Genomic DNA, 15,440 nt, shown 5'->3' with positions numbered 1-15,440 from the left:
CTATTTTTATTTTAAAAAAACTTTACTCAGAATTCCAGTTTAAATTGATGCTACATCAAACAACCTACCCACCTACTAGAAACCTTGAATGAAGACAAAAGTAACACTGTTTCTTGAAACATCATACAACCTATCACAATGGGAGTCCTGAACTCAAGACTCAATGAATTACTCACGAATAATAATCAATAAAAAATAATAATAAGCGATACACATTATTTAATAAATCACAAAATAAAATATCTTAATGTTTACTAATGCTGTCTAAATAAATATTGTATTAAATCTTATAAATTTATCTTAATCTAATAAAGAACTTACTCTTTATTAGACTAAGATTTTAATTTTTAACGTTTTAATAAATTTGTAAGTTTATCGAAATTAATGTGAAATAAATACGTTTGTCGAGAAGAGTATTAAATGCTAACAAAAAGATAAATATCTATGGTTAAACTATGGCTGTCGAATTGTCGATCGACAAGCGTAAGCCGTGGAGTAGTATTAAGATTTAGTTAATATTTTTTGCGTAAAATAATGTTCTAATGTAAGTTGAATATTAACTGTTCGACAAATATTAAGCATGGCATTGTGGGGCTGATAAGTGTTGTGATTAAGGGGCGGTTTTCGTCCTTGGTTAGTATATTATTGTTGTATATTTTCCTTCCTTTATATCGGTTTGCTTTTAGATATTATTATCATAATAAGTTTGATTTGATGCGACTAATTATTATATTTTCATCGTGAGGCAAAGCCTTAATTTGGTGATACGTGTTTTTGTCATCAATTAATTGTAGTTGAATCTGAATTCTGAGTTCCCTTTCACTTCAACTCCCTCACTGTATTCGTGCTCTACTTATTTTTAAATGTTTTACTTCCTTTTTTTATTTCTAACAAGCAAGTCAGTTTTAACCAGAAAATATAAAATAACAGTACAAAGTTCGGTTACTATAATTAGATGTTAAAACAATTTTTAAATATGACCTACTTAAGGATCACTTTATAATTGCTATCATATCTAGATATACGCGATAATAGATGTGTTGTTTTGATAAGAAAGTTGTATTTAGATCAATTGTTTCTTTATAGAATATGCATTGTAAAGAAAAATTTGAAGAAATCCAGACATAAAGAGTTTGTTAAAGATTTTGTTTGTGTTTATTTATTTTACAGTAAGCTCCACATACAATAATTGCTTTTGGAGATATATAACTACTACGGCTGAGATCTAATTGACTACAAATATGGCACAAGTAGGAGCTAATATGGAGTATCAGGAATATAAGTGGGCTTACTCAATCATGGATTCTTCAAAGTAAGTCACAAATTTTCATGAATTATTTACATTGAATGGTTTTTAAAAGATTGACCAGGAAAAAAAATAATTAATATATAAAAGTTTTGTCTGTATGTTTGCATCTAAGAGGAACTAAATATTTTAAATTGCTATTAAATACACTAATTTTAATCAAGAGAACTTAAAGGTATTTATCATTAGTCAATAATGTTATTGTATGTACTGACTTGATATAACTTGTTGACTTATTACAACTGAAGCTTATAATTTTACTCTATAATTATATTTTACATAATGACATAAATATTAAAATACAATTTATTTGTTTATTTATTTATTTGTTTATAAAAATCACACTTACAACATACATATTGAACATTTACAGTTAAAGTGACTATTAAAACATATTTAAAATATATTTTATATCCATCAAGCAATCTATGATCTATCCATATATTATATACCATTAAACCATACTGAACCCATTACATCTTTCATAAGAAAGAATAATTAAAAATAATAAATAAGCAGGAGTATAATGCTTACACAATTTTGATGTACTACTTTTCATGTTCAAAAAAAAAATGGTAATTTTTTCTTCTTTGTTTAAAATACTATACTATGTTTAAAAATAAATTATAATAATGTATTATAAGAAAACATTTAAGATTTTAATATATTTTTTTATAATTTAAGACAAAAATAATTTTTAGTATTTGTAGATTATAGTGCATTTTTGCATTACTTTAATATTTAATACTTTTTGCATTAGGGAAATATATTTGTAATTGTAATAAAATAATTCAAACAAACAATTTATGAAGATATACCTTTAATTGAAATAAGAAGAGAATTATTTATCTTATCAATTTTATTAAATATATAATATTAAAAATACCAGTATAAATCATGTCTGCGTAGAATTTTATATTTAGCCTTCCTGACAATTGTCACTAGGGGAGATAGTAAGACTGTTCAGCTCAGGTTTATATATTTTTCTTTGCACTATTCTTCATATCTGTGCACTGAGATATTCCATTGGTTAATACTGTTTCACTGATATAAGACGAGGCCATATGATGATCTGAGCGTCAGTCTATCAAGCCTTTGGCATTATTACAACTAATATAAGAGTGCGAGAGTGAAGAGAGAGTGTGATGGAAAAGTGATGATGGCTATAAAACTTTTTATTGTATTATTAAGACAACCATCATCAGAAAAACTTACTTCTTGGACAAGACCGTGTAAACCGAAAAAAATCACCTTAAAACACTTTCTATAATGATATGTTCGCATGGCACAGTAGCGATCCCTTCCCTTCCCCTCTTATCCCCCTTATCCCTTATGCAAAAACTTTCATTCATACATGATTAATAAATTGTATAAATTATGTTAATGATATTATTAAACACAAATAAGTTTTAATTGATATTGTCTACTAACAATGGCGACAACAAAGTGATAGACTTACGATGACAATATCCAGTATCTACAATTTTGTCTTAACCTGCCGACGACATGGGTGAATTTTATACCCTAGTGAATTAGTTAAGATATATGAAATATATAATATATCTTTTATTATATCTTTTATGTATCTATATTATATCTATATATAAATGCATTTTGAACACATAATATAAAAATAAAATAAATATCATCTATATATAATATTTATTTACACACGAAATATTAGCATTAAGTTCCTAACAATATACAAATAAGTATTAAAAATAGTTACTGTATAAATCATGACCGCGTGGAATGGCGGTAAGAATGCTAGCAGTATTTCCCGTTGAAACGCAATTCCGACCCTCTGCTCAAAAGATGAACTATATTAATATAGTAGATACTGTTTCGTATTGCTTAACTAAAATTTATAAATGAATTACTACATAAAACCCATACCAAAATATGCAGCTCGTTTTGGAGCAGGTTTTAGTATGTACATGATCAGCTTAACGGTTTTGCTCGTCAACAATAAATAAAACAAGACAAGAAAAAATTCTAATTTTATTAAATTTTGCCCTCATCTGCCCTATATAATATGATCATTGGCTTGTTAAACGAATGTGGTATGTGCGTTGTGTGATAGAAGTTAGTATTGTCCATGCTATATCAGGCTCGAATATTTTACGTGTTCGATAAGGTGAATTACTGTTTATAATGTGCTTCTCGTCTGCCTATTGCTATAAAATAATCCGTTTATTTTAATCATTACCTCAATTCCAAGGTTTTTTATCATCTCCTGTACACTTACATGTTAATTTTACAGAATGTCTTACAACGTTCACAGCTTTTTTGTCATTAGACAACACAAAAGTCCTTGCATTTTAAATCTGTGATATCTTCGAAAATATTCATTTAAATTACTTGCTGTTAAGTGCCACATTGATCTATATGCACAATGTATTTTTTAGATAAGAATTTATGCTGTATTGCTTAAAGTCGCCTTGAAAATAAGCCATTATTTCTCGTAAAAAGTAAAGGATAAAAAATGCTATATAATATAACGGACTTTTTTGAAGACCCTTTTAAAGGTGTACACTGTTCAGCACTGTTCAACACTGTTCAGCCTGCGTTTACAATGTAAGCGCCAAAAAATGTATTTATTTACGACATCTCTTTAGAAACCTCTAAAATAATCAGCGTTTCTCTACTATATTGTGCATGTATTATACATATAAAGGTTGCTCTTGAATCAATCTATCTATTGAAAAAAACCTCATCAAAATCCGTTGTGTAATTTTAAAGATCTAAGCATACACAGGGACAGACAGCGGTAAGCGACTTTGTTTTATGTAATGATAAGTAAAAAATCTCTTTTATGAATGAATATAAATTTTCAGTTATCACTGGATAAAGACAAATTATATTAAACAAAATTAATATACACAATCTCTGAAATCATTTGATAACACTAACATATTAGTAATCTTGTCGTGTTTATTTAGTAAACTTAAAAAGGATTATAGTCTTCTTCTATCTGTCTACTATTACCAATCTCAAAGTATAATCAATTAAATTATAATCATTTAAGTTAATTTACAATAGACGAAGATATGGAGTAATACGCAAACAACAAGTACTTAATCCCTTAGTTATCTGCCCTTTCCGGCGTCAACCGTGTGCGGCGAATCAATGTAAAATGTATGAAAACTACAGGAAATATGCTGGTGCCGGTGTTTTTGGGTTGTGGCCGGTGGTTCGTGTATGGTGAAAAAGTAACCATGCTTGACGTATTCCATCTATATTAATATTATAAATGTGAAAGTAACTCGTGTCTGTCTGTCTGTCGCTCTTTCACTACCAAACCAATAACCGAATTTGATGAAATTTGGATTGAAGTAAACTTGAACTCCAAGGAAGGACATAGGCTACTATTTTTGCCTAACACGTGACAACCAACCCCCCTAAAACGCGGGCGACAACTAGTAGCAAAAAATTAATATCGCTGAATGTATCGAGATATAAAAAAAAAATCTCACTCTTTTTTTACTGTAATAAACATTATCTTTAAATTTAATGAATTTATGTATTTGATGGAATTACCCTCAGATTAAAAAGATTATAAGATGTAATTCTATTTTTTAAATAAATATGTTAGAACTAGTGGTCCTTTTGATATTGAACTTATCGTATAAATCGTTTTAATATTTACGATTGTAAGCAGTCGAAGGAAAAATGGTCGCTGTCAAAAAAAGTGACCCATTCATTCTTATGAAAATAAATATCATATTAATTTTAAATATTTCATGTAAGTAGATACATACATATTTACTTTCACATATGCAATATGAATCGGTGGTTTTAGAAATATTACGAGATGTTTAAAGAAACGTAATAAAATACGCAGAGCGTATTGTACGATGCATAGAACTGTTAAACAGATCGGTTAGCAAATGTATATATACTGCTCCGACCTGACTTCTTTAGTGTGAAATAAGAATTTAATTTACTTCCCATTTGCAGCGCCACCTACAGAGTCTAATACTATACCATTGAGTAGTTACACAACATAAATGATATCATATTATACATTCCTCTTAAATCATTCTGTTTTTTTATGAAAATTACATTAATATCCGTAGCCTAGTCAACGACTTTGTTTTATACTATGTAGAGATAAAGATCAATATCTCAATAGACACGAAATTCATATATTACCCGGTGTCAGAATAGGTAGCAAATTATAAATGTTGTTGCATTGTATGATATTTTTCGAAGGAACAGGATACAGATACTTAAGACGCTTAGATGTCTAGCGGTTAATTAGTGCAGGTCATTAGGTTCGCCTTAAATGTACCTCTTATGTTCAATTGTAACGAATTTAACGCTATCTATCGTTATCATATATTTGCATAAATTTATTGTGTACTGAGAGTCGTTGAACCGATATTATTTATTGTTTTGTTATGTTATTGTTACATGTTTCAAGTTATTATTAAACAATAATTAAGTTAGATAAATATCGAGAGTAAAATTTAGTGCAATCTATCCTAATAAACAGAACAGAAGCGTACTAATAATATAAAAATACGTAGTTCGTACCGTAATGATCATCATTATTATTCACTTGTACTTATGCTATGATTTAACGACAATATTCACTATACATGTATGGCCCTGCTGGAATGTGCAGTGTACTTGATCATTTTAATGAATGAAATGCAGAAGCGAATTCTATCGGCTTTAGTTCCATAGAGTTCTTCTTCCCAAAGCGGACAGAGGTATGGATTGTACTACAGCTTAAAGCGTACCCGATAATGTTGTCATCTACCGTCAACACAGCCCTTCGGGACCGTGATGGGAAAAAAAATAAAACTATTCTTTAACTTTCCATCAAGACGATCCGCCGACGCGTCTCCATTCAAGACATTGAAATCTCTTTTTCAAACATCCTCCTCCTCCTGAATATTTAACGTAATTTGTTTTTTTTCTGGATTCAAGTAAAAACGAATCATACTTTTGAAACGGTAATGATAGGCTATAATTTCAAGACAGTCATAGTCATAGTTGTATACCACATGTTGTTTTTTAAAAGTCGTGAAGAGAAAATAAACGATACGAGGTCATTCAATGACATCAAGCGAACGTTAACAAAAAGGTCAGATACAAAAATACTCCGTAAAATTTTGACAGATTTCTAAAATGTCTTTAGAACTTTAGAATACTCCAAAAATATGAACCTGTTTTTCCAAAATATTTGTCTTTCATAAATGAGTAGAGTAGAGTAGTAACCAGAGTAAGTTAAAATCTATGATGAGCCTTTATTTTAATTTAATGACATGTTATTTTAAACTTAAAAAACATAAAAAACCCTATAACATAAAAAAAAGTGTAGACATTCACTAAGCACGGATTTTACGTAACCGTAAAGGGTGGGATGGAAGCTTGTGTTTTATAAATTTCGCGCGGGTAAAGCCGCAGAGGTTCAGCTACGTATTTAATAAGAACTTTGACTAAACGCATGATAGGGCTTTGTGCAAGTCGTAACGGTAACCACCATCTACCATCCATTCATCGTATATTTGATCATAGATTGAATGATGAATGAGCACAAGGGACATAACATCTTAGCTCCCAATTTTGGTGGTGCTTTGGTGATATGACGAATTATTAACACTTCTCAAAGTACCAGTCTATAGGCAGTGTTGATCACTTAACATAAAGTGGTCCATTTGCCAATCCGCTTACCAATATGACATAAAAGATAACACTAAAATGAGTTCATTGTACCTGCTTTTATTAAAAATGTCACTATTTTAAATTGTAGTTTTTATTAAATTGTTTTAATCTACTTCAAGCTGTTACTATTGTTAGTTAACAAGTAGTTGTTATATATAATTAAGGTAACAACAGGTCTTTATCTTATAATTATTTTAATACTTGTGATGTGGTGCATACTTCCTTGTTGTTCTAATAATAAATGCCAAAAATGCGTGTTGATGATGATCATAGGTTAAGCTTGAATGTACTTTGGTTTGGGAGATATATCTATTAGCTCGATATTTATTGTAAAATAATATTTATTTGAAACCATCACGTAGTGGTAATAAATACAACTAAAAATTATTTGTTGATATTATATGTAATGGTTATAATTTCCGTTTCAGAGTGTCAGCATGCCTAATTTCAATGCTGCTAATAGTATACGGTAGCTTTCGTTCGCTAAACATGGAGCGGGAGGCAAGAGAGAGGGCAGAGAAGGAAAGAGAGGCAACTCTACTCGGCGGCAAGCCGTCCACCACCTCCTCTTCTAATAATAGTGAGTATTATTTCTTACACTTTCATTGACATTGATCGAGAGACTTAAGAAAAGGAAAGTTTTAATTTTTTTTTTCATGGTCTAGATTGATTGTGTGTGGTATAATGTCGGTTATTTTACCGTCAAACATGAATAATTACTTTTTATTGTATTTTTAGTATTCAGGCTTAAAGGATGATATAATTCAGTGTAATTATAGACAGAAAGTACATTATATTTTAAGTCGTACGCTAGTAGTAGAAGCGCATTGATGGTAATATGTAATGTCGTTGTAAGATCAGTTGGTAAATTACATCCATTACAAAGAAAAAAAATTTTGTAATCATAATATCAAGATTGGTTTCGTTTAGAATTTCATGTGTAGTCCATTTGCCTGTTTAATTTCTTGGTAAAATATGTCATAAGTAAGCATAGGAATATTGAAATAGGAATGTATTAGAAAATGGGAGGGGTAACTTTTTATGAAAGTCTTTGTCAAGTAGTTGTTAAAAAGTAAAAATTTGAATCAATATTTTACTCGTACGAAGTGGCAACGAGCAGCTAGTGTTGCCTATAAGATGTACATACCTAAAAAGGAATACGTTAGTTCACTACGGTATTTTAATGAGACTTAATATAAACAATTTAATTATTGATTTCCGGTTTTGAAGTAACGGTATCGGCTGTTTATCAAATCGTTAACACTATCGGTTCGATAACTTTCGAAAGTACATTTCCGGCCAATGTAAGAGATTCTTCGTTTAAATTTTAGTTAAATACTAAATGTGCTATTTAACGGATCTATAATTACATTAACTTTATCACCTGTAATAAACCAAACGTTTTTAGTAAATTCAAAAACAGTAAAACCCTTGTTTTAAAATTAATTATTGAAATAACTAGTGATGCTAACGTAATTCATACGAACATCTTATCTCTACCAGAGAAGATCTTTTCATCTTTAATATTATTTTTACTTTTTAGTCACGTGATCTAGCCACCGGGTCATCTCGAATATTATGTAACTAACTAATTAAGTAACACATTACAATTGCAAATCCCTAACTGAAATAGATATATGATTTCGTGAATAGTATGTGATATAAATTTAACTCGGCACCACAGATATTTTTTTAATAAAAACCTAAAAATTTTCAGACGTACAAACGTTGAGCACGATGCAAGCACTGTGCTTCCCGCTAGGCTCATCCGTAGCACTGCTCATCATGTTTTTCTTCTTCGACTCCATGCAGACTCTTGTAGCTATTTGCACAGCTAGTAAGTATAAAAAAAGTAATTCAAAATAATCAACAATCTTTTTTACTATAGTAAATGAACCAAAACATACCTCCAAAGTTTAAATACGAAAGTTTTTAATCAGTGCCTCCTCCCTACCTGTAGTGACATAAATCGAGCCGATTGAAAATATAATCTTCAATATATGGTAGTTTGGTAATTAATTCGAGACTACATTCTACTCACCTTTTGAAATAATATGTACTCAGTTTTGTTGTGCTGGCTTTGTTTCACTTTTAGTTTAAATCTTCCCGAATATACTTGGGATTTTTACAAAAATTAATAATTACAAAACCTGTCAATACCTCGCTGACGCTACTAAATGGGTTTTTATAGTATCCCAGCATGAGATCATAACTAACATTCAATTTAGTCAGTGACTACGTCTACGCAATGACCGGCACAAATCCAAAATTAATGGGTTAAAGGAATGATGATGCTATAAAACTTATAACACGAACTCGTCCGCTCCGCAGTAATAGCGTGCGCGGCGCTGGCGTTCCTGCTGACGCCGCTGTGCCAGTACGTGGCGGGCGGCTCGGGCGCGTCGCGCGCGCTGTGCGGCCGCTACTCCGCGCCCGAGCTGGCCGCCGCGCTGCTCGCCGCCGCCATCGTCGCCGTGTGGGTGCTCACCGGCCACTGGCTGCTCATGGACGGTAAGCAGGCGGAGTTAAGACAATTAAACCTTACATTTTTGTTTTGATTAATATATCTTTATTTATTATACAACATTATTTAATTTAACTAGTTACATCCACATATTTAATCTGGCTCTTTTTCACGAAAACACAATTAATATCATGGATAATTTTGATATGATGTCATGTCAATTTAAGTGTAATTGTTTATTTTACTCCTCCTGCCATTGGATTCGATTGAGTGTTCTCTTAAACACTATAACTTGTATTGATGTTAGGATCTGATATGAAGATATTGATGATAGTCGTCATACGTTGTTGAGCTTATATAAAAACAAATAATAAAAATATTCTGTATTCGAGTAGACTCTTAGAAGCACTTTGAGTAATTTTATTGAATTGAATTAATTGCACCAACAACAGTCGGCAAAAAACTCTTTTAGATTTACTTTTAGATCATCAACACCATCAAAATATATTCTATTAAATTTATATATATTGAATAGAAATCCATTGTTCCTAACTTCATTATAATCCATTTAATCATGCATTCGGTATAAATGAACCAGTTATCTGGTTTTGGTGCTGGTACCGGTCTGAGGGACCGTACCATACCAATCGAGTCTGGTTGTAATTTGCTTGTGTTTGTTTTTTTCTAGCTATGGGCATGGGTCTGTGCGTAACATTCATCGCACTGATCCGATTACCTTCGCTAAAGGTTTCGACGTTGTTGCTGACGGGACTGCTGCTTTACGATGTGTTTTGGGTCTTTTTCTCATCATATATTTTCACCACGAATGTGATGGTCAAAGTGGCGACAAGGTACGTATATTAATATTATTTTCTGTAATGAAAATAAAATTATATTCTAAGATATTTCTAAGGTTCTAATAAAATAATACCGAAGAAGAGAATGTTTTGATAAAATGGTTTAGATAAAAATCAATGATGTTGGTGTTCCATAACATCATTGATTTTTACCGTAAATTGTAACCGTAAACGAAATAAAAATCTGTTCGAAACCGTAACTGAATCCGCTATTTTTTTTAAATTATAATTTTGCCTTGTTAAACCTCGAACAAAATATTAATAAGTACCAATGTTACAGGCCAGCGGAGAACCCAATGAACGTAGTGGCACGTCGGCTGCAGCTGGGCGGCGCCATGCGGGACGCGCCCAAGCTGTCGCTGCCCGCCAAGCTCGTGTTCCCCTCCATGCACCACCAGGGACACTTCTCCATGCTCGGTTAGCTTACGATTACTTATTCAAGTTATTAAAAGAATAGAGTAGTACTACACATATGGCGGACTGTTAGTCAACCGCAATTCCTATATTTAAAATACTTATAAGAGTTTAATTTAAATTTATATAAATGAATTTATCAATATTTATTTACTTAGAGTCAACTGAAAATGACAAATAAGAATAAAACCATGGTAACACATTAAAGCTTATACAATTTTTTTTTTTTAACCAGGTCTTGGTGACATCGTCATGCCGGGCTTACTGTTGTGTTTCGTTTTGAGATATGACGCCTATAAGAAAGCGACGCTCGTTTGCCAAATGGGCCAAGTACCCGGCCCTCGGTCTATGGTGAGTAGTTTTAATTTGATATATCTCGACGAAGCAGCACTAAATTTTCATGTGCTTATTTGGTATTAATAATTTATCTAGTGCACGGCGGTAAAGAAAAACAGCGTGACTTATGTGCGTCTAATGAAATTCTGAAACCTTTGTATTCACCAACAATTTGAATAAGTTCCAAATCTTCTCTGAAGAATCGAGGATATAAGATTTTAATGTGTAATAATTTACTAATACAGGGTTCCCGCTTAACGTACTTCCACTGCTCGCTGCTGGGTTATTTCCTGGGGTTACTGACGGCCACGGTGTCTGCGGAGGTGTTCAAGGCAGCGCAGCCTGCTCTCCTATACCTCGTGCCGTTCACGCTTTTGCCGCTGCTTACTATGGCATATGTTAAGGTGATTTAACAATATCAATGTTATTCAAATAGTGCCTAATAATATAAATATTATTCAGTCTTGCCAGTTACAAAAAATGGTAACACAGTATCAGTTATCAGTAGTAGTGCTTAAGCATGTAAAAGATTTTTTTTTTACGTTATTACCGTCCGTAGAATACCTGATAAGTGGATGGTACCTACCCAGACGGGCTTGCACAAATCTCACCCACCAAGTACTTCTAAAAGCCTTTTCGAACAATAATATTATTTCATTACTGTTATATAAGTATGTAGAATATGTTTTTAATAAATCTATTTAAAATGGGTTTTAATTTTATAGAGCGATTTCACGGCCTCAGATACATATATAATATATTTGAGTTCTTTCGTTTTTGGCTTTTGTTATGACAAAAGCTTCATTACAAAAGCTTCTTTATATTGATATGTCAATATAAACCTTCAGCATCAGCAAAATCTTTTAAGCCGAAGTACTGATCTAGATGAACCGTAGCTTCGATCAGAATTAATATCCAAGCAGTAGACTATTATCCAACTCTTGTGACTTGAACAGAAAATGTATTACATTGCAATATATCATAAAATATTTTTTGCAACAAATCCTACTTCACTTTAAAAAATTTTCTTTATATTAATAATAATGTTTATTATACTCTAGGGGGATCTCAGAAGAATGTGGAGCGAACCATTTATAGCACCCACGACGGGCAAATTAGGAGCTGATTTTGATGTGTGACTGCCTCGTCAATCTACATAGGAACACAGCCAGAGGCCACAACATCTTCAGTTAGGTCTAACATCTACTTCTTAATATTTATCAATTTAGACATTCAAAATGTTGATTAGAAATATACAGGAAGTAGATACTAAAACTGTAGTCAAGTATTATGAGTTAAAAGGCAAGGTATGCTGTAAGTAAAGCTCTTTTTTATTATGAAAGTAGAAAGTTATTGCTTATAAGTAAAAAATGATTTGTCTGATTATTATTAAAGTGGAAACTTTCAAAACTAGTTGTCGTATAAAAGTCCGAAATCTTGTATAAAATATCTTGCTTTACAAACCTAACTGCATTTGCATATTGGCCTCAGTGAACATTAATTTGTTTATGACAGAGATAATATAAAGACATAAGATGTATGTTAAGGTTAGTTGATATGCTTCTATTTTGTTCTAAAAATGGTCAGAAGTTACAGGCAATGGTAATTTTATATAAATATGTTAGACCAGTGAAGGATATGATTATGATTTAATGTTATTCCTAATTAACTCTTACTCAATTGTTGAAAGAATAAAAAATATTTGGTGACAAATGTGTATTTCGAAGATTTTTTTTGTAAAAACTATTTAGAAAACAAGGGAGCCAATTAATCATTTTCATCAAATAGCATAATAAAATTGCATTTTCAATTTATCAATTATTAAGAAAATGTAGTTAAATAAAAATGTAAACTTTTATGAGTATTTGAAGACAGCTTTTTATGGGATCTGTTTAATTTTCCTTAATAATATTTGCTCTAAGCATTCACCCTGAATCAGCTATTAGTGTAACCTTGTTATTCATTTAATGCAGGAGTAGTTTACACAGACCGATGAAAACAGTTTTTGATCTCTATATTGTTATAAATCCGTTAAACTTCTTTAAAAACTAAACTAAAAAAATATATTTATCCAAATTTAAGAAAATATAAATTTTATTTTATTTAAAAATAAAATGTGTAGATGAAAATAATGTGATCCAGTCTTGATGAAGTTCTAATAACGAATTCTTATATTTAGGGGTTCTAAATGGCTCATGTTTTTGAGATTAAAGATTTTTCTACATTATTTATACACCATTTATTTGTAACTTAGAAACGTCACACCAAAATAATTGATACTGGATAATTATTAATTGGAACCAAAATAATTGATAATTGGAACTGCTTAAACAAAAGTTATCAAAATATTTTGTATAAAATATGCATATTCTTGATTGGAAAGCATAACAAAATCGTCGCACTCTTTATTTAACTTTCTTTACTGCTACGAATTATATTAAATGTACAGCATGCCAAACAACAGACTCAGATACGATTGTTTCCAGACAAACACTTTTTTAGGATCTCAAAAATTGCGCTTCATTACGTAACTTAATAGTACAGAATTGGTTTGAAAACAATTCATCAATCATATTTATGGTGAACACAAAACATTACTCTAGATTTTTTAAAACCTTTATTATAATAAATTAATATAAAGTATTGAGATTAAACCAAATATTAGAATGAACTAGGTTCTCAGCACTCATTTTAGTTTCTTGCAACTTGAAAGTAGCTTAACAGATTAATATTGTTATACATACTTTAAACCACCTTCCATGAATCTCATTTAAAGATAACTGTGCAGATGCCATGTTTATTATATACCTTTATACTTATAACTAATTATGTAAATTTCTGGAATTAAGACTAATTTTAGCATTTTTTAAATGATACTAATTATAAAATATGTAATGTTTAGTTTGACAACTATATATTTCTTTAAAACCGCATACAGTGACTGATGATAATCGTACCTTGTTGTAAAGGGTTATGAAATGAAATAAAAATGGATTGTATAATAAGATAACATCAAATTTAGACATATTGATCAAACATCTAAATTAATGTCTGTCATAAATTATAACAATACCTTTAATTATTAATTGAAGTAGTTTTTAATATAAAGGTATATGAGTTCTAAGGTTTATTTTGTCATTATGAACAAAACTTTATTATCACTGCCTTAGACTGATGTTTTCAATGAAGATTTTTTCTATATGTTAAAGGAGTATTATAAAAAGATAATACCCTAACTAGAATTTAGGCTAAATTGTTGTTGTAATTATAGCAACCCTAATGTTGTAAAATATTTGATTGAATTTAATAAATTTATTTTAGATTTAAGTAAACAGAGTGTTTGTAGAGGATAATGTCAAACTTTTTTTACTAATATTTTTCCTTTTTTATTATCCTGTATTAGATTTATTGAAACTAATAAATATTGAACAGTATTGTTTTGTAATGGTGATATAATTTTATTGAGGCTTATACATGATGGTTTTTCGAATAGATTCCAATGTTTAATTTTATAGCATATTTTTTTCTGAACCGCCTTCCAGTGGACATATTGTGTGACATGTACCTAGAAAATTCTGTTTGTTATTTAATATGACCGAATATATAAGATCTGGCTAAGTTTGGCTATGTAAAGGAATATTTTGTAATTGTTTTTTGGAATATTTTTAAAGAAATAATTTCAACTGTTTTTCCATTGTGTACATAATAACTATTGTGAAATTGATGTAATATGTCACTGTCTCATCACATCTAAAGTGTTAATGTATATATTGCCCACACATGACATTCTACTTATCCACAAATTTGGAAAAATACATTTAATATTTTTATATGTATATGAGATGGATGGTAAAAATACTTAATAAAAATATTAAATGAGAATTTTTTTTTTATTTCCTGTTAAAAAGCGCATAAATAATATTAGTAATAATCTATTATTTGATATCAAAATGTTTTATACTAAACAGTACAGAAAGGATAACTCAACTCCAAGAATAGCATTCTCATTCTACTGTACAATATATAATTTGAAGGGTCTTAACACTTTGTTTCATTTTATGCTTTGCATAAATGCATATGTTTTCTTCTTTGTATGAATTATATTTTATTTTTAACAGACTTTAATTAGCTTGACCTTTCAAGATGTATTTCACCATTATCAAGACAGCTCATAAGTTCGAAAATGAATTGCCTGGGCAGGCATACTAATGACTGACAACAATTTATTTAAATAATCCTAGTATTCTGGCTAGGATAACAAAATAAAAATGACAGGTATTACAGATTACCTCCATACCATCTTCATAATGTTTAAATAAATGTAAAAATGCTTTTGTTTGTTTATTTAAACTATTATATTAATATTTGGTATTTGCAATAACTAAGT

General features: G+C 30.3%; 1 protein-coding gene across 2 annotated transcripts; it reads left to right on the top strand.

Moving 5' to 3' along the window:
* Nucleotides 1–462: 462 nt before the first annotated feature.
* On the top strand, nt 463–15,043 carry LOC125071671 (signal peptide peptidase-like 3). 2 transcript variants are annotated; one of them, XM_047681997.1, is made up of 10 exons: nt 463–633; nt 1,171–1,312; nt 7,411–7,562; nt 8,700–8,819; nt 9,314–9,493; nt 10,135–10,297; nt 10,584–10,720; nt 10,953–11,068; nt 11,299–11,457; nt 12,115–15,043. In XM_047681997.1, the coding sequence occupies exons 2-10, from the start codon at nt 1,242–1,244 to the stop codon at nt 12,190–12,192; spliced, it is 1,176 nt and encodes a 391-aa protein (XP_047537953.1). In that variant the 5' UTR covers nt 463–633; nt 1,171–1,241; the 3' UTR covers nt 12,193–15,043. The 2 variants fall into 2 exon arrangements, with proteins under 2 accessions (XP_047537953.1, XP_047537954.1); XM_047681998.1 differs by lacking the exons at nt 463–633; nt 1,171–1,312 and adding an exon at nt 5,918–6,024.
* Nucleotides 15,044–15,440: the final 397 nt, after the last annotated feature.

Source organism: Vanessa atalanta, chromosome 20 (genome assembly GCF_905147765.1).
Source record: "Vanessa atalanta chromosome 20, ilVanAtal1.2, whole genome shotgun sequence".
NCBI classification, from domain to species: domain Eukaryota; kingdom Metazoa; phylum Arthropoda; class Insecta; order Lepidoptera; family Nymphalidae; genus Vanessa; species Vanessa atalanta.
This window is presented reverse-complemented; position numbering and strand designations above follow the sequence as displayed.